Raw genomic sequence first — 16911 nt, 5'->3', positions numbered from 1 at the left:
ATAAGTAACAAACATACCTCCTGGGCTGTGACCGGCATTCCTCCTCCCCACTGTCTGCCTCCTGTATAGACAGAAAAAGGAGAAAAATTATTTACAACTGAGGTCTCATATCACAATATCAATAATGCAATTTTACTAAGCTTTACATGTAGGAATGCCTTATTCATGCTGTGCACTTGAACTAAATTTTCTATAAAAAGTGACTGTAACCAACCCAGTAGGTTGATATACAAGTGGACAACAGTAGGTTAAATCACCAGCCATCATTATCTAAAAGATAAATGATAAGTAAGGACTCAAAATAATAACAATTATAAGATAAATAATAAATAATATAAGAATAAACTCCGTGTTTTATGTGCTCACAACTGTAAACCTATTTTGCCCACCCTGAATATTAATAGAAATTATCCCTGGAGGAAATTTTACTGATAACAAACTGCTAACAATTAAAGAATAACCTCTAAAAAATAACCAAAAATGTTACATTATTGTTACATATATCGCTACATTACTGTTATGCTACTTCAAATTCAAACTGAGTGGTCATTCTGACTACTACCAGCAAACCTCATCAAGATGACCTACTAATGACTCTGATACCCAAAGAACAACCTGAACAATGAGCACCACTTCACCAAGTGCTACTGATCAAATCACCATTACCATTACCATTAACATAATGCTGACTACTTATACTTATAACATGTCAGACACCTTGCTCAACACTTTGTCCTACTTATTCCTTATAAACTTACTGGGTTCATGGTACATATTTTTCACTGATTCTAACATACATAACTTAAGATAAACCAGTAATAAAAAAATCACTGAACCATAGTTTAATTGCAACATTTATTTTTTCTTAGTGGTACATAAAATAATTGAGGGTGTTAAAACTTACAGCAATTTAAACTTAATAAAGTATGAATATTTTATAGATGAAGAAACTAAAATTTACATTGCTTCTCAGCCTTTTGGCTAAGATCAAGTGTAGTATTTTTTCTTATCCATTTAAAATTCACAAAGAGGAAAGAAGTAAGTTGCCCAAGGAAACTCATATGGTGAAGCTACAATTAAAACTGACAAAATACTGCCTCCTAACACACTGAAAAAGCATTTCATTTACCCCTCTATAGCCTATGTTAGGAATTATTATATGTTAAGATACTACAGAGATCTTTATGGAGACAAGAATATTGATATGAAAGAAATATGAGAAAAGTTGAGAGAATTAATGATGCTGTGGTGTTATTTTTCTTTAAAATTGCTCCTTGACCTTTTATATTTGTTCTCTGGTTACCTTTGTCCTATTTGTATATGGTGTGAGGTAGGAGTGGAGGTTCATCCCCCCTCCCCATACTGATATGCAGTTTTCAAGCATCTTTGATTGGGAAAGACTGTCCTTTCCCCATTGGATTACTTGGGTTCTTTGTAAAAAATCAATCACATATAAGCGAGGTCTACTTCGAGTTCCCTATTGTTCCACTGATCTATTTTTTTTAAATATATTTTATTGATTATGCTATTACAGTTGTCCCATTTTCCCCCCTTCACTCCCCTCCACCCTGGACACCCTCTCCCACCCACATTCCCCCCTTTAGTCATGTCCATGTGTCATATTTAGTTCTTTAGCTTCTACATTTCCCATACTATTCTTACCCTCCCCCTATCTATTTTCAACCTACAATCTATGCTACTTATTCTCTGTACCTTTCCCCCCTCTCTCCTCCTCCCACTCCCCTGTTGCTAACCCTTCATGTGATCTCCATTTCTGTGGTTCTGTTCCAGTTGTGTGCTTAGTTTCTTTTGGTTTTGCTTTAGGTGTGGTTGTTAATAATTGTGAGTTTGCTGTCCTTTTACTATACATGTTTTTTCTTTATCTTCTTTTCTTAGATAAGTCCCTTTCACATTTCATAAAATAAGGGCTTGGTGATGATGAACTCCTTTAACTTGACCTTATCTGAGAAGCACTTTATCTGCCTTCCATTCTAAATGAAAGCTTTGCTGGATAGAGTAATCTGGGATATAGGTCCTTGTCTTTCATGATTTGGAATATTTCTTTCCAGCCCCTTCTTGCCTGTAAGGTCTCTTTTGTGAAATCAGCTGACAGTCTGATGGGAACTCCTTTGTAGGTGAGTGTCCCCTTATCTCTTACTGCTTCTAGGATTCTCTCCTTTATTTTTACCTTGGCAAATGTAATTATGATGTGCCTTGGTGTGTTTCTTCTTGGGTCCAACTTCTTTGGGACTCTCTGAGCTTTCTGGATTTCCTGGAAGTCTATTTCCTTTGCCAGAATGGGGAAGTTCTCCTTTATTATTTGTTCAAATATGTGTTCAATCTGTTGCTTTTCCTCTTCCCCTTCTGGTACCCCTATAATTCGGATGTTGGAACATTTAAAGATGTCCTGGAGGTTCCTAAGCTTCTCCTCGTTTTTTTGAATTCTTATTTCTCCATTCTTTCCTGTTTGGTTGTTTTTTTCTTCCTTCTGGTCCACTCTATTGTTTTGAGTCCCAGTTTCCTTCCCATCACTATTGGTTCTCTGTGCATCTTCCTTCATCTCTTTTATGGCAACCTGCATTTTTTCATCTAATTTGCACCCAAAATCAACCAATTCTGTGAGCTTCTGATCACCAGTGTTTTGAACTGTGCATCTGATAGACTGGCTATCTCTTCGTTGCTCAAAAGGATGAGTCCTGGGACATTGATCTGTTTTTCTGTTTGAGACATGTCTGTCTCTCTCTTTTTTTTTTTTTTTGGTCTGGTCGCTCCTGTTATGGTGAGGGGCAGAGCCTTAGGTGTTCACAGAGGCTGGGCACCCCAGTCGCTAGATTCTGACGTTGTATGTGGGGGCGGGGGCGAACAATGGCAGTAGCTCCGCTCTCCTGGGACCTTAGTCCCTTCCCTGGGATCCTGGGCACCCTGCCCTGATCCACAATAGCTGCCTCACTGGGTCCGCCAGCTGCCGCTTGTGCACTCAGGGTCTACTCACTGCGATCCTGCACACCTCACGCCCCAGACGCCCCATGTGCTGTTGCCTTATGTGCCCACTGCTCTTCGTTCTCTGTGCCGTGACCCATGCTGCAACCCACGCCAGGCTGCTCCTCTCCGCCCCTCCTACCAGTCTGGATGAACGGGTCTACTTCAACTTCTTGGCTGTCTGACTTCCATTCAGATAAATTCTCTGTCAGTTCTGGGTTTATTCTGCCTCTAAATTGTTGTTGTTCTAATCTTGGTTGTGCGTGGAGGAACAATGTGTCCACCTATGCCTCCATCTTGCCGGAAGTCCCTATTTTTCAATTTTTATGTCAATACCATACCATCTTGATTATTGTAGTTTATATATATTTTTTCATAGTTAGTTTTAAGGAAAGATAAATCCTCCACCTTAATTCTTTTTCAAGACTGCTTTAGCTTTTAGTTAAGACTATTTGTCTTGAAATCTACTTTTTTAAAGATTTTATTTATTTATTTTTAGACAGAGGGGAAGGGAGGGAGAAAGAGAAAAACATCAACATCTGGTTGCCTCTCGCATGCCCTCTACTGGGGACCTGGCCTGCAACCCTGGCATGTGCTGTGACTGGGAAGTGAATCATCAACCCTTTGGTTTGTAGGCTGGTGCTGAATCCACTGAACCATACCAGCCAGGACAAAATCTATTTTATCTAGTATTGATATCAGATAATTATTATTAATACAATTAATCATTATAATTATATGAATATCTAATATTACACTTTAGGTTTATACTCACTATATATTTTCAATCTCTTTATATTTTAAAGATGTCTTTTATACAGAATATAGTTCGATCTTGCTTTATTTTATCAATTCTGACAATCTTTCTTTTAATTGTAGTGTTTAGTCCACTAAAATTTAGTGTAATTATTCATATAGTTAGATTTGAGTCTACCATGCTACTATTTATTTTCTTCTTGCCCCCTATATTTTAATTCCTCAATTCCTCCATCTCTGCCTTCTTTTGTATTATTTGAAATTTTTTGAGAATTTCATTTTAATTTACCTACTGATTCTACCTTTTTACATTATTTTTTATTCCACTTATACATCTTATATATATGTATATATTCTTAAACAATACATTATTTACTTTTTATTGTTTTAGGGCTTTAAAATTATATTATACTATATGTAGTCTTCTCAATATGATTATTAACAACTAAGTATTATACTAACAAGATTCATCCACTTATTATGTATAGCTATAGTTCACTTATTTTTACTGGGGTAAAAGACTGCATTATATGACAATATCAAAGTTTATTCATTCTACTTAAATAGATGGGATTGTTTCCAAATTTTGGATGCAACTGTAGACATGGTTCTTTGCTTTGTTTCCCTTTTTGATAGTTCATTACTGGTGTATAAAACGCAAGTAACTTCTGAATCTTTATTTTGTATCCTGCTACTTTACTGAATTCATTGATCAGTTCTAGTATTTTGTTAGTGGAATATTTAGGGTTCTCTATATACAGTATGATGTCATCTGCAAATAATGACAAGTTTCTTTTCCAATTTAGATGTCTTACTTCTTCTTGTCTGATTGCTGTGGCTAGGACTTCCAGTACTATGTTGAATAAGAGTGGAAATGCATTTCTAGTTTCTGATATAAAACAAAACACTTTTAGTTTATTCCCATTGAGTATGGTGTTAGCAGTGGGTTTGTCATATTTGGCCTTTATTATGTTATATTCCCTCTATTCCCACTTTGCTAAGAGTTTTCAGTACAAATGAGTTAATGGATTTTGTCAAAGGCTTTTTCTGTATCTATTGATATGATCATATGATTTTTTATCATACATTTTGTTTATGTGATATATCACAGTAATTGATTTGTGGATATTGTAGCAACTTTGCATCCCTGGAATAAATCCCATTTGATCATGGTGTGTGATCTTTTTAATGTATTGCTGGATTTGGGTTGCTAATGATTTGTTGAGGATTTCTGCATCTTATGATCATCAGGAATACTGGCCTATAATTTTCTGTCTTTGTAGTGCTTTTTTCTGGTTTTGGAATTAAGATAATGCTAGCCTCATACAATGAGCTTGGGAGTCTTCCCTCCTCTGTTGAATTTTTTGGAATAGTTTGAGAAGGATAGCTGTTAGTTATTCTTTGAGTGTTTGGTAAAATTCACCTGTATGAAGCCACCAGTTGAGGACTTTGGTTTGTTGGGAGTGTTTTGATTACTGCTTCAATTTCATTAGCTGTAATCAGTCTGCTCAGATTTTCTGTTTCTTCTTAGTTTAGTTTTGAAGGATTGTGTATTTATAGACATTTACACATTTCTTCTAAATTGTCCAATTTGTTGGTGTATAGTTATTTGTCATGTTTTAATGATCCTTTCTGTTTCTGTGGTGTCAACTGTTACTTGTCCTCTTCCATTTCTGATTTTATTTATTTGGGTCCTCTCTCTTTTTTTTTTCTTTGAGTCTGGTTAAAGGTTTATCAATCTTATTTATTTAAAAACCCCCCACAAAACCAGTACTTGGTTTCACTGATCTTCTGTATTTTTTTAGATTCTATTTCATCTATTTCTGCTCTCATTTTTATTATTTCCTTGCTTCTACTCACTTTGGGCTTTCTTTGTTGTTCTTTTTCTAGTTCCTTTAGATGTAAAGTTAGATTGTTCACTTGAGATTTTTTCTTGTTTCTTGAGGTAGGCCTGTAAAGCTATGAATTTCCCTCCTAGGACTGCTTTCACTATATCTCACTATATCCTCTTGTTAGATTGACCCCTTTTTCATTACATAGATTTTGGGTTGTTGTGTTTTCATATTCATTTGTCTCAAGGCATCTTTTGACTTACTACTTGATCTCATTGTTAATCCATTCATTGTCTAATAACATACAATTTAGCCTCTATGTGTTGGTGTGTTTTTCATTTTTTTTTTCTTGAAATTGATTTCTAGTGTCATACCATTGTGGTTAGGGAAGATATGATTTCAATCTTCTTAAATTTATGGAGGCTTGTTTTGTGTCCTAACACGTAGTCTACCCTAGAGAATATTCCAGGATCACTTGTAAAGAATGTAAATTCTGCTACTTCGAGGTGAAATGCTCTATAAATAAATACCAATTAAATCTACCTAGTATAGTCTGTCATTTAAGACTGCTGTTTCCTTGTTGATTTGCTGTCTGGAAGATCTGTCCGTTGGTGTCAATGGGGTGTTAAAATACCCTACTATGTATTACAGTTGCTTTCTCCCTTTATGTCCAGCAAGATTTGCTTTATACATTTAGGTGCTCCTAAACGCGCATAAATATATAATTGTCAATGTTTACAAGGGCTGTATCCTCTTGTTAGATTGACCCCTTTTTCATTACATAATTCCCTTCTTGGTCTTTTAGTTATAGATTTTGTTTAAAGTCTATCTGATATTAGTATTGCTACCTCAGCTTCTTTTCATTTCCATTTTCATGAACTATTTTTTTCCAGCCCTTTACTTTCAGTCTGTGTGGCAGTAGGCTGCAAAGATAAGTTGCTGAGGGCAGGCCATCTAAACCTGACCCTGTGGGGAAGCCAGGGAAGGTATTCATCAGCATCTTAGACAGTGAAATAAAATTATAAATATATTGCTTTGGTGGCAATAACACATTCTTTAAGGAAACAGCCCCTTAACTTGGAAAGCCATTCAAGAGAAATGAGGTAGTTTCCCTAAAGCCAGAAAACACTGGTTAATCACAGATATCCACTAGAGGGCAGCCAAGTCAAAGTTTACACTGTGGCTGAACTAGAGAAACTGCATCAACAGAAAATCGTTAAGAGAAAATGTGTTGTTTAAAGACCATTTTCACTGCCTTCAACCTTGGGCAGAGTCTTAAGCTAATAGACAAATATTTCATAGAATATATTTCTGTGATACAAAATGCTTCTTAATTGCAAAATGGAGCAGTGGAAAAGTTCTACTTTAGGAATGTGGCTTAGTTGACAGGCACAGTGCTAATACATGGCAAGCATACCTGGAATGCCAACAGCAGCGATCATCACTGGCTACCCAACTTCAATCTTCCCCACCCATCTCAGGCACATTCTAACCACAACACAAGCCAACGCCTAACAATGTACATACTATCTGGACCATGATTTCAATCTAGGTTCTCCTTTTGGTCAACTGGGTTAGTGTTTGGTTTTAAGGACTCATATCCCCTTAAAGTCAGAGTGAGGTGAGGCTACTAAGAGGAGGTTCTTAGGAGGTTCGCTACTAAGTGAGGCCACTTTTGTGCAGGCCAAGGAGCTGTCTAATGGGGATATTGATGAGAGTCCTCAGGTCTCAATGACTAGGGCACAGCATGAATATAACATCTAAATAAAAGATGTTGAGAATTCCACCCGACTGTTTAGATGTTAAGGCTAGATTTGGCAAAGTACCATAAATAGTTTTTTGTTTTGACCTCTTGTAGTTTTCCTCCACTATTGACCAATGTTAGCAGCACAGGCATTTTTCTTTTCCTTGGAAAATGACAACATTTAGTTTTAGATATTATGTACTTCAACTGCAGGTGAATTTTGCTATCTTGAAATTCTTGTAGTATCTCCAACAAACCAGGCCATCTTGTCCTTAGACTTTGCTCTGTTGTTTCCTCTGTCTAAAATAAACTTCATTCCCTTCTTTGCTTGTCTACTTCTACTCATCCTTCAGATTGTAGCTTAGGGTGTCCCTTTCTCTGAGGCCTTCCTTAATGCTTCTAAAACTGAATTCCATAGTCTTCCAAGTGCAACCATATGGCTGTCTAGTGAGAAATGCTCACACTGCCTGTTTACTTGTTGGTCTCCACATTATAACCTTGAAGGCAGGAAGTGTATCTTAATCACAACAACCTAGCATTCAACAATGCTCAATAAATATTTGTTGGAAAAAACATAATAGAGGCCAATATAGTGGGGTAGGTAGATCTTTAACTAAGGTGCCCCATTTTCCATAACATTGTAGATTCAGTCTTCAAGCATTATTTATATACTTTAAATGCAAAAATGTAGTAATAATTCCTAGCACAAGAATATTCATAGCCATACCTATCACATTGCACACGGTCAGTCATTTTAGAGATTTGTACAACAGAATTCTGATTAAAAAAAGATGTATGGAACAATGTTGTCAATAATAGTCATAAATTAGTGAACTAAATCATTATCTTGATCTTTTAGGAGTGGGTTCTATTTACTACTTTATTTTAAATAGTCCTATCTAGCAATTTTTTCTTTTAAGAAAATTGACTTGAGAGAAATATCAATTTGTTGTTCTATTTATTTATGCATTCATTGGTTGATTCTTGCCTGTGCGCTGAATGGGGATAGAACCCACAACCTTGACACATCAGGATGATGCTATAACCAACTGACCCAGCCAGGGCCCTTTTTCTTTATAGTTTCTCTTTCATCACTTGAATATTTAATTAAGTTTTCCAAAAAATTAGCTCAGAATTCATTTATAATTTATTGTGGTATATGGTTTAAGAAACAATATAACTTAATTTTTCTCCAAGTTAATCAGTTATTTTAGCACTATCTGATTATTGGCCCATTTCCCCTAACTGACTTGAAATCCTACCATAATTACTCAATATTTTCATGTACTTGGGTTTATTTCTGTGATTTCTAGGCTGCCACATTGATTTGTTTTTTCCTTATGCTGGCACCGCAATGTTTTAATAGTTTCAATTTATATAGTTTGAATTTGTAAAAGTGAGTGTCCAATATTATCCACTTATTCTTCCAAATGAAATTAAGAATAGTTTTGTTAGATTTGCCTAATCCAAAAAAATCTCTTTCGAATTTTGACTGAATTGCATTACATTTTGGAAATTAACTTAGGAAGAAATTATATCTATTTCAATACTGATTTTTCCCATTTAGGCACATACACTGTCTCACCATTTATGTAAGTTTTTTCTTTTGTCCTCCATAAAATATCATAGTTTTCAAAAATTTCAGTACTGTGATTTAGTGTATGTATGCCTACATATTTTATTGTTGTTATTGTACATGGTTTTTTTTTTCTTGTGTTTTTTTTTGTCTTTTGTACATGGGATTTTTTTACTTATTTAAAAATACTTTTCAATTACTGTTGACATACAATATTATAGTAGTTTCAGGTGTACAACCCAGTGGTTAGACATTTGTGTAACTTAGGAAGTGATCACCCTGATAGATATAGTACTCATCTAACATCATATAGAGGTATTACAATATTATTTTTTTTAAAGATCTTATTTATTTTTAGAAAGAGGGGAAGGGAGGGAGAAAGAAGGAGAAAAACATCAATGTGTGGGAGAAATATTGATCGATTTTGCAACAGGCATGTGCCCTGACTGGGAATCAAACGGCAACCAAACTGGTAACCTTTTGCTTGGCAGGAGGGATGAAGCTCAACCAACTGAGTCATGCCGGTCAGGACTATTACAATATTACTGACTATATTCCCTGTGTTGTACTTTATATCCCCATGACTATTTTGTTAACTACAAATTTGTACTTCTTTAATGCCTTCACCTTTTCCACCTATTCCTTCTCAAACCCCTTCCCATCTGGCAACCATCAAAATGCTTTATGAGTCTGTTTCTGGTCTGCTTGTTCATGTGTTTTGTTTTGTTTTGCTTTGTTTTTAGATTTCACATATAAGGGAAATCATACAATATTTGTCTTTCTCTGACTTATTTCACTCAGCACAATAGCCTCTAGGTCCATTCATGTTGTTGAAGTGGGCAAAATTTCTTTCTTTCTTTTTTAATTCTCACCCAAGAATATGTTTATTGATTTTGGGGAGCATGGAGGAGCGCAGGGGAGAGATTAGTTGCCTCGTGCCCAGACTGGGTATCAAATCTACAATCTTTTGGTATGTAGGACAACAATGCTCCAACCAACTGAATCACCTGGCCAGAGCTCCTGTTTTTCTTTCCTTTCCTTTTCTTTTTTCTTTGCTCTTCTTTCTTTCTTTTCTTTATTAGCTGAGTCATAATCCATTGTATATATGCACTACTTCTTTATCCACTCATCTACTGATGGACACTTAGGTTGCTTCCATCTCTTGGCTATTGTAAATAATGCTGCAATGAACATATGAATGCATATGTCTTTTCAATTTAGAGTTTTTACCTGAAAAACTCTATGTGTCTTTTTTTGCATTATATTTTGAACCGGTTATTGCTAGAAATATAGAAAAACTACTCACTTCTATATATTTATGTTATACATATTTATAAATTCTACATATTTATTAACTAGTTTATTAAACTTTTAAAAAATAACATAATTTTTGACAAGCATTACTCTTCAAAGTATAAAAAATTTAAGAACTTATTTATTAAAATAAGGTAAAAAGTATTTCCACTTACATATAAAATAAAAATACTTGTAAGTGGAATGTAAAGTAATTTAGTCCAAGTTTCACAACCTATTCTCTAATGATATACATAATCTCAAGTATAAAATACCAAAAATATATTTTCCATTGAGACTCTGAATTTACATTAAGATGCATTAATGATTTTTAATAGAAAATTACATATATCTAATATAAGAACTATAGTCAGAGAGGGAGCAGTAATATCTCTAACTTGCAGAAAAGAATATAGAAAGATCCACTAAATTGTAAGCTTTGAAGGCAGGGACTGTGTTTTGTTTTTATATTCATCTATCTGTACATAGTATGTGTTCTTATTTGTTGTTGTTAAACATCTCTGTTGAGATATAATTCACATGCCATACAATTCACCTATTTACTTTTTAGTATCTTCACATGATTGAATATATGTTTTTCAGTATGCAGTCATGCATATATCAAAAAACAAAAGTGTATACACAGAGAGGGAGGGAAATATTAAAAAATTAAAGTCCAATGATAAACTGAGGAAAATATTCTTAGCATATATAAAACATGGATTGTCTCAATAAACAAAAACTTCCAACAATCAGTAAGGAAAAGGCAACCACCCCAACAGAAAAATGGGCAAAGGCTAGGAGCAGATAATCCACAAAAGATATAGAAATGGGACAGCTACATATAAAAAAATGAAACTGAACCACCAACTTACATCATACACAAAAATAAATTCAAGGTGGATAAAAAACTTAAATATAAGTTGTGATATCATAAACATCCTAGAGGAAAACACAGGCAGGATAATCTCAGATATTCCATGCAGCAATATTTTCACCGATATGTCCCCTAGAGCAAGGGACATAAAGGAAAGAATAAACAAATGAGACCTCATCAAAATAAATAGCTTCTGCATGGCTAAAGAAAACAGCATTAAAGTGAAAAGAGAACCAACTGTATAGGAAAACATATTTGCCAATGATACCTCAGACAAGGTTTGATCTCCAAAATACATAAAGAACTCACACAACTCCACTCCAGGAAGACAAAAAAAACCAAAACAATAAAAAAAATGGGCAAAAGATACTTCTCCAAGGGGGACATACAGAGGGTACAGAGAAATATGTAAAGATGCTCAGCATCACTAGCCATCAGAGAGATGCAAATTAAAACCACAATGAGATACCACTTCACACTGGTGAAAATGGCCATTATAAACAAACAAATCAACAAATAACAAGTGTTGGAGAGGATGTGGAGAAAAGGGAACCCTAGTGTACTCTTGATGGGAATGCAGACTGGTGCAGCCATTGTGGAAAACAGTATGGAATTTCCCCAAAAAGTAAAAATGGAACTGCCTTTTGACCTGGCAATTCTAATAATCCCTGGCAATTGCTGGGATTATTTCCTAAAAACCCTGAAATACCAAGCCAAAAGAACCAATGTACATAGCAGCACAATTTACAATAGCCAAGAGCTGGAAGTAACCTAGATGCCCATCAGTAAATGAAAGGATAAAAAAAACTATGGTACATTTACACAATGGAACACTACACAGCAAAAAGAAAGAAAGGAGCTCCTACCCTTTGCGACAGCATGGATGGAACTGGAGAGCATCATGCTAAGTGAAATAAGCCAGGTGGTGAGGGACAAATACTATATGATCTCACCTTTAAGTGGAACCTAATCAACAAAATCAAACAAACAAAATATAACCAGAGACATTGAAATTAAGAACAATCTGACAGTAACCAGAGGGGAGGTGGGAAAGGATAAATGGGGGGAAGGGAGAAAGGGTTTTCAGGAACAACTATAAAGACACATGGACAAGAGATGGAAATGGGCTGAAAGGAAGTAAAAGTATGGTTAACTTGAAATTTAAAAACAAACATTCAAATACAGATGCTGTACCATATTTTCTCTATGAAATTATTTCAGATAAAACAAATAATAATGTGCAATACTGGTTGCCAACAGGCCAGAAAACGAGCAATCATTCTGGTAATCTGATAATCTGTATCAAGGGCTTTAAAATTGGATCAGATTTTTGACTTTATAATTGTATGTCTAGAAATACATTCTAGTACAAAAAGATCAAAGATCTCTCCAGAGATTTATGTGTAAGGATACCAACTGCAGACTATATTCATCATAGCAAATAAGTTGTAAGCCATCTTAATGTAGAAAAACAGGACAAGCTGAGTAAATGAAAAAACTGCTATATAAGAAAATTGTATTAATCCATTAGTTTATATTGTCTATTTAAAATAAAATCATGATCAGAATATAATGATTACAATGATCATGTACTATAATCAGAAAAAAAAACATTTAAAATATGGAATCGGAGCATGGGAGAATATGCAAATTTCTGTTCTTTTTCTTTCTTAATTAGATGTCATCTGAGCCATTAGGTAGAAGATTACACATATTATCTGACCAGTGTTTTAAAAGAGACATAATTAGTAAGTTGTAAGATTACCAACAAGTAAAAGCCTCTGCTGGCAGATGGCTACCCGAATAAATGACACACTCCCTTCCCCCCTCTTTGAACAGCAGCTCCTAAACTCCTGCTATACTCATGTGAACTCCACTCAGGCTCACAACTTTTTCTATCCCATTCAATGTTCTTTTTCTCTAGAGCTATGCTTTTTAAACTGGGCTACAAGTACCTCAAGGTCATGCCTCAGTGTGATAAAAATTATTGAAACCAGAGGATGAAATAAAGCATATTCCCAGAGCATCAATTTTACCTGATGGAAAGCAGTATTTTTACAACAGCAGTACAGATATATAATTATTTGCATGAAATTTAAAGTAAACCATAGGAATTCAAACAAATTTCAGCTTTGTAAGAGGCCCCTTTAAACTCTATACCCAAGCTGCCAGGGATTCCCTATTTACTCTCCTTTGCTGGTAGAGAACCTTCTGGTGGAAAGATCTGAAAAGCACTGTAGTGGGCTGCATATGTAACTCTAAAGTTAAGCCTGTGCCTAATATTGAGCAATTAAGACACGAGTTAAATTCTAGGAGGTATGATAGGTTAACACATATGAAAAGAAGATCAAATGCTTATGATTCGGTCTAATTTCTTGATCTACCTCTAAAAATATAAGCATGTCACTTATTTTGCTTCCATAAACAAAAGACTGGAAAACAAATGCTGAAAAAAGTTGATTCAGCACTTCAAACAAACAAACAAACAAACAAACAGACAGACAGACAGACAGACAAACCCAAAGCCTCCAAGCTTACTTGAAGTGCAACATAGATACTGAAATGAAGGAGAAAATGTGAAGTTATTAAATCAGAATGTGATCTAATTCCTAATATAAGTTATGCCTAGCTAGTGATCCCTGCTAACTCACTGAACATCATAAAGAGACCAATTATTAATAGTCTTCCACAGTTAAGATATTCTTGCTTATGTTATTAGTGGAAATAAATGACAGATAAACAAATTAATTGGCAACTTAAGGCAGAAAGATTTTAATTGCACTCTCAGTCCCCATTAATCTGGAAATTCCACCAACTCTAATATAATGAGCTAGCACCTCCCCCATTAATATAAGTCTAACTAGAACTGCATGAATACAAAATACTGTTTATGAGAAAGGTAAAATCCTATAAGAAAGAAGCACTCAGTCATCTGAATTTCCCCTCCAATATGTTGGACATAAGCACCATGTATTATCAATTTATAGACTATCCAGTCCACCTCAGAAGCTCCTCAGCTACTCACTCGTTTAAGTATCCATGGTTTTTCATGAACGATTTCCACAATGCCTCCCCATTTCCCCCTCCAGCCTCACTTTTACTTCCGTAAGGTTCCTATCTACCTTTCTCTTACATTTACGCAAATCTTAAGAAGTTCCTTCCTGGGTTTTCTTTGAATATGATAACTTGAGATAACTTTAGAAAATATTTATGCTCTACAATCTGAAAAAATATTGATGCATCTCCTCCTGCCACCCCCTCACTAATTAACAGTCTAAGACAGAAGAAACTGTTATAACTAACTTTTCAATGCAATCCTTTTCTTCAGCCTTCTTTAGGGAGTTTAAAGTACACTTCATCAATAATGCTTATGCTCATTAGAATTCTGACAATCAAGATTAATGAATAGAACTGGGGAGGAAAAGGGAGAAAAAAAGCTAAACAATAAAAGACAAGATGGGCATACCTGACTTACAGATTCTTACATAAATAAGCTTAACTTTAAAAACACCCATCCTATTGTCAGTAGTTGAGTATTTCTGCTTGAGAAGCTAGTACAATCCCAATATGGAGATATTTGTGCACAAATTGACAGAACCATCAATTCCATAAAACTGCAATTTCTAGAAGCAAAGGCAGATATAAAAAGGTACTCACCAGCAAACATCCTGGTTAGCAAAAACGTTTGAGCAACTACCAGAAAATATTTATTACTTGCCTAATTTCCTGCATAACTTTCCTGATAAACAATGCTAAGTATGCACAATCCAAATGGGAAGGAAGCTAGGGAGTTACCTGGGACAATTATGAAAGCTATGTAATATATTCAGATCTGGTCCTCAGCCTTTAGAGCAACTGCACTGCATTAGGTTATTTAAATCAGTGCTGGGATCATAAATACTTTTTCCTTGGCCTATATAAGTGAAGAGTTTAAAATAGTTTCACATAAGTAAAATCTAAGAAATATTAAAAACATTTCTCTACTGAAATAAAACAAAACCACTTTTTAAACCATTCTACTTTACACAAATTAGGTCTCATGATGTTTTCATACTAGAGGTATGAGCAAACCAATTCAAAAGACATAGTTCTTGCCCTCATATTGATTAAAATAAAGACCAATGACAATGTAATGCTGTGAATAATGTAAGGCAAAATAAATGTAACTAAAGGGTATAGCACAAGTTGTAAATATTCAACTTTTGTTCCATACTTCACTTCAGAAAACTTTAATGTAAGAAAAGCAAAATCTGTTTATGACTCAGCACTCAGATTCTTCAAAATGAATCCACCACAGAAAGATGCGACCTGACCCTTCAGGTTGACATGGCCATTTATTCTAGCAATGTCTCTTAAGTCTAAGTCACTCCAGTCTTCAGGCACTGTGCTAGGTGTCAGGAATAACATAGATTTAGTTCCTGCTTCAGTCTGATAAAGGAAAAAAAATCAAATAATCACATAGGCAAAAGTAAAACTGCAACTACAAATCGCTGAGAAACAAAATAGTACTACTGGTGTTAACATGTATATACATTGACAGCATGTCCCAGATCCCAGCTATTATGCTGTGTGCAGTAAAAGCCCCAACTCTTTTCTAGAAGTATTCCTCAAGGCTTCCTTTCATTCCTCATCATTGGTTTACTGAATAAAACAAATTTAAATAAAACATTTCCATTGAAATTCTGATATGAGTGCTGCCCTGGAAGACACTTCAACCAGAGGCCATTGATGTAGGCTTTAGGTTTTAAATTATAAAGAGGCCTTTTGGAAAACTAGCTAGAAAAATAAGAAAAGATTTCAATACATATGAAATTCAGATTAGATTGAACTCAGCCCCTTGGTGCCTTTCTCTTCCCAGGGGTCCTTGAACTGTGCAGCATTTCTACATCTGCTACTTAAGGGAAACATCAACCATGAGGACTTCAGACGCTTCCATTTTTCTCTTCTCCTATAAGTCTACAAGCATCTGAAAGAGTCCCTTCAGAATTGAAAACCATTTTAGCACTACACCCTAGGAAAATGCCTTGGTCAAAACCATAGTTTGCTTTTTGACCCTCTATCAAGGACTTGGTTCCTGATTTTTAGGGAGGAAAAAATCATGAAAAATCCTAAAGTCTCTAATCTTCCTCAACTGGTATGAGTTTGACTTTTCTAATGTCCTGCTCTTTTCTCATTTACCTTCTTCCTTGAATTAAAAAGATGACCCTTGAATAACAAGGGTTTGAACTGCGCTGTCCCACCAATGCATGGATTTCCCCCGCCACCCAATAAACACTGTAAATGAATTTTGTCTTCCTTATCATTTTCTTTCTTTTTTCTTTTTTTTGAATTCTCAGCAATCTAGGAATAGAAGGGAATTTCCTTAAACTATTTGGGTAATAAGACATCCCTTATAGCTAAATTCTTATTAAAAAATTGCTTATCCACTCTTACCTCACCCCACAAGCAAATAGGCTAGCTTTGATTTTTTTACATAACACCAATCAGTAAAATAACACTTCCAAAGTTTAATACTATGCAGTGACAATGTAGCAATTTTAAAGATTCAAATTTCATTTTACAGCAATTTATAACACTTTTAAACTTGTTATGAAGCAAGACTATTTCAGCTCAACTGCTCTTACAATTTGGCATATTTGTGTGGTTTATGCATTTTACTAGGAACAGATTATTTTTTATCTGTTAGTCCCATTAACAAAGATTCTGAGCCAGCAGGGCATGAGCATACATCTTTTAGGAAGTCCACAAGTGAATGATGCACAATCACAGTTTGGAAATGTTGTTTAGTTAAATTTTGTGCCTTAATTAGGCAGCCTACATTGTCTAATACTGATTCATTACTGTAACAGGGTGT

General features: G+C 35.0%; 1 protein-coding gene and 1 pseudogene across 3 annotated transcripts in view; one reads left to right on the top strand and one right to left on the bottom strand.

Moving 5' to 3' along the window:
• SSH2 (slingshot protein phosphatase 2) overlaps positions 1-16911 on the bottom strand; it is a 249703-nt gene that overhangs the window by 149311 nt on the left and 83481 nt on the right. For all 3 annotated transcript variants that reach the window (XM_045837587.1, XM_045837588.1, XM_045837590.1), the window contains one exon: positions 18-61. In XM_045837587.1, coding sequence (XP_045693543.1) covers positions 18-61 — 44 coding nt within the window. The remainder of the gene's footprint in view (positions 1-17; positions 62-16911) is intronic.
• On the top strand, positions 962-1099 carry LOC123817825 (annotated as a pseudogene).

This window comes from Phyllostomus hastatus, unplaced genomic scaffold, assembly GCF_019186645.2.
Source record: "Phyllostomus hastatus isolate PE091 unplaced genomic scaffold, TTU_PhHast_1.1 phas_contig_210, whole genome shotgun sequence".
Classification (NCBI taxonomy): domain Eukaryota; kingdom Metazoa; phylum Chordata; class Mammalia; order Chiroptera; family Phyllostomidae; genus Phyllostomus; species Phyllostomus hastatus.
Note: the sequence above shows the minus strand (reverse complement) of the source record. Positions and strands in the feature narration are given on the sequence as shown.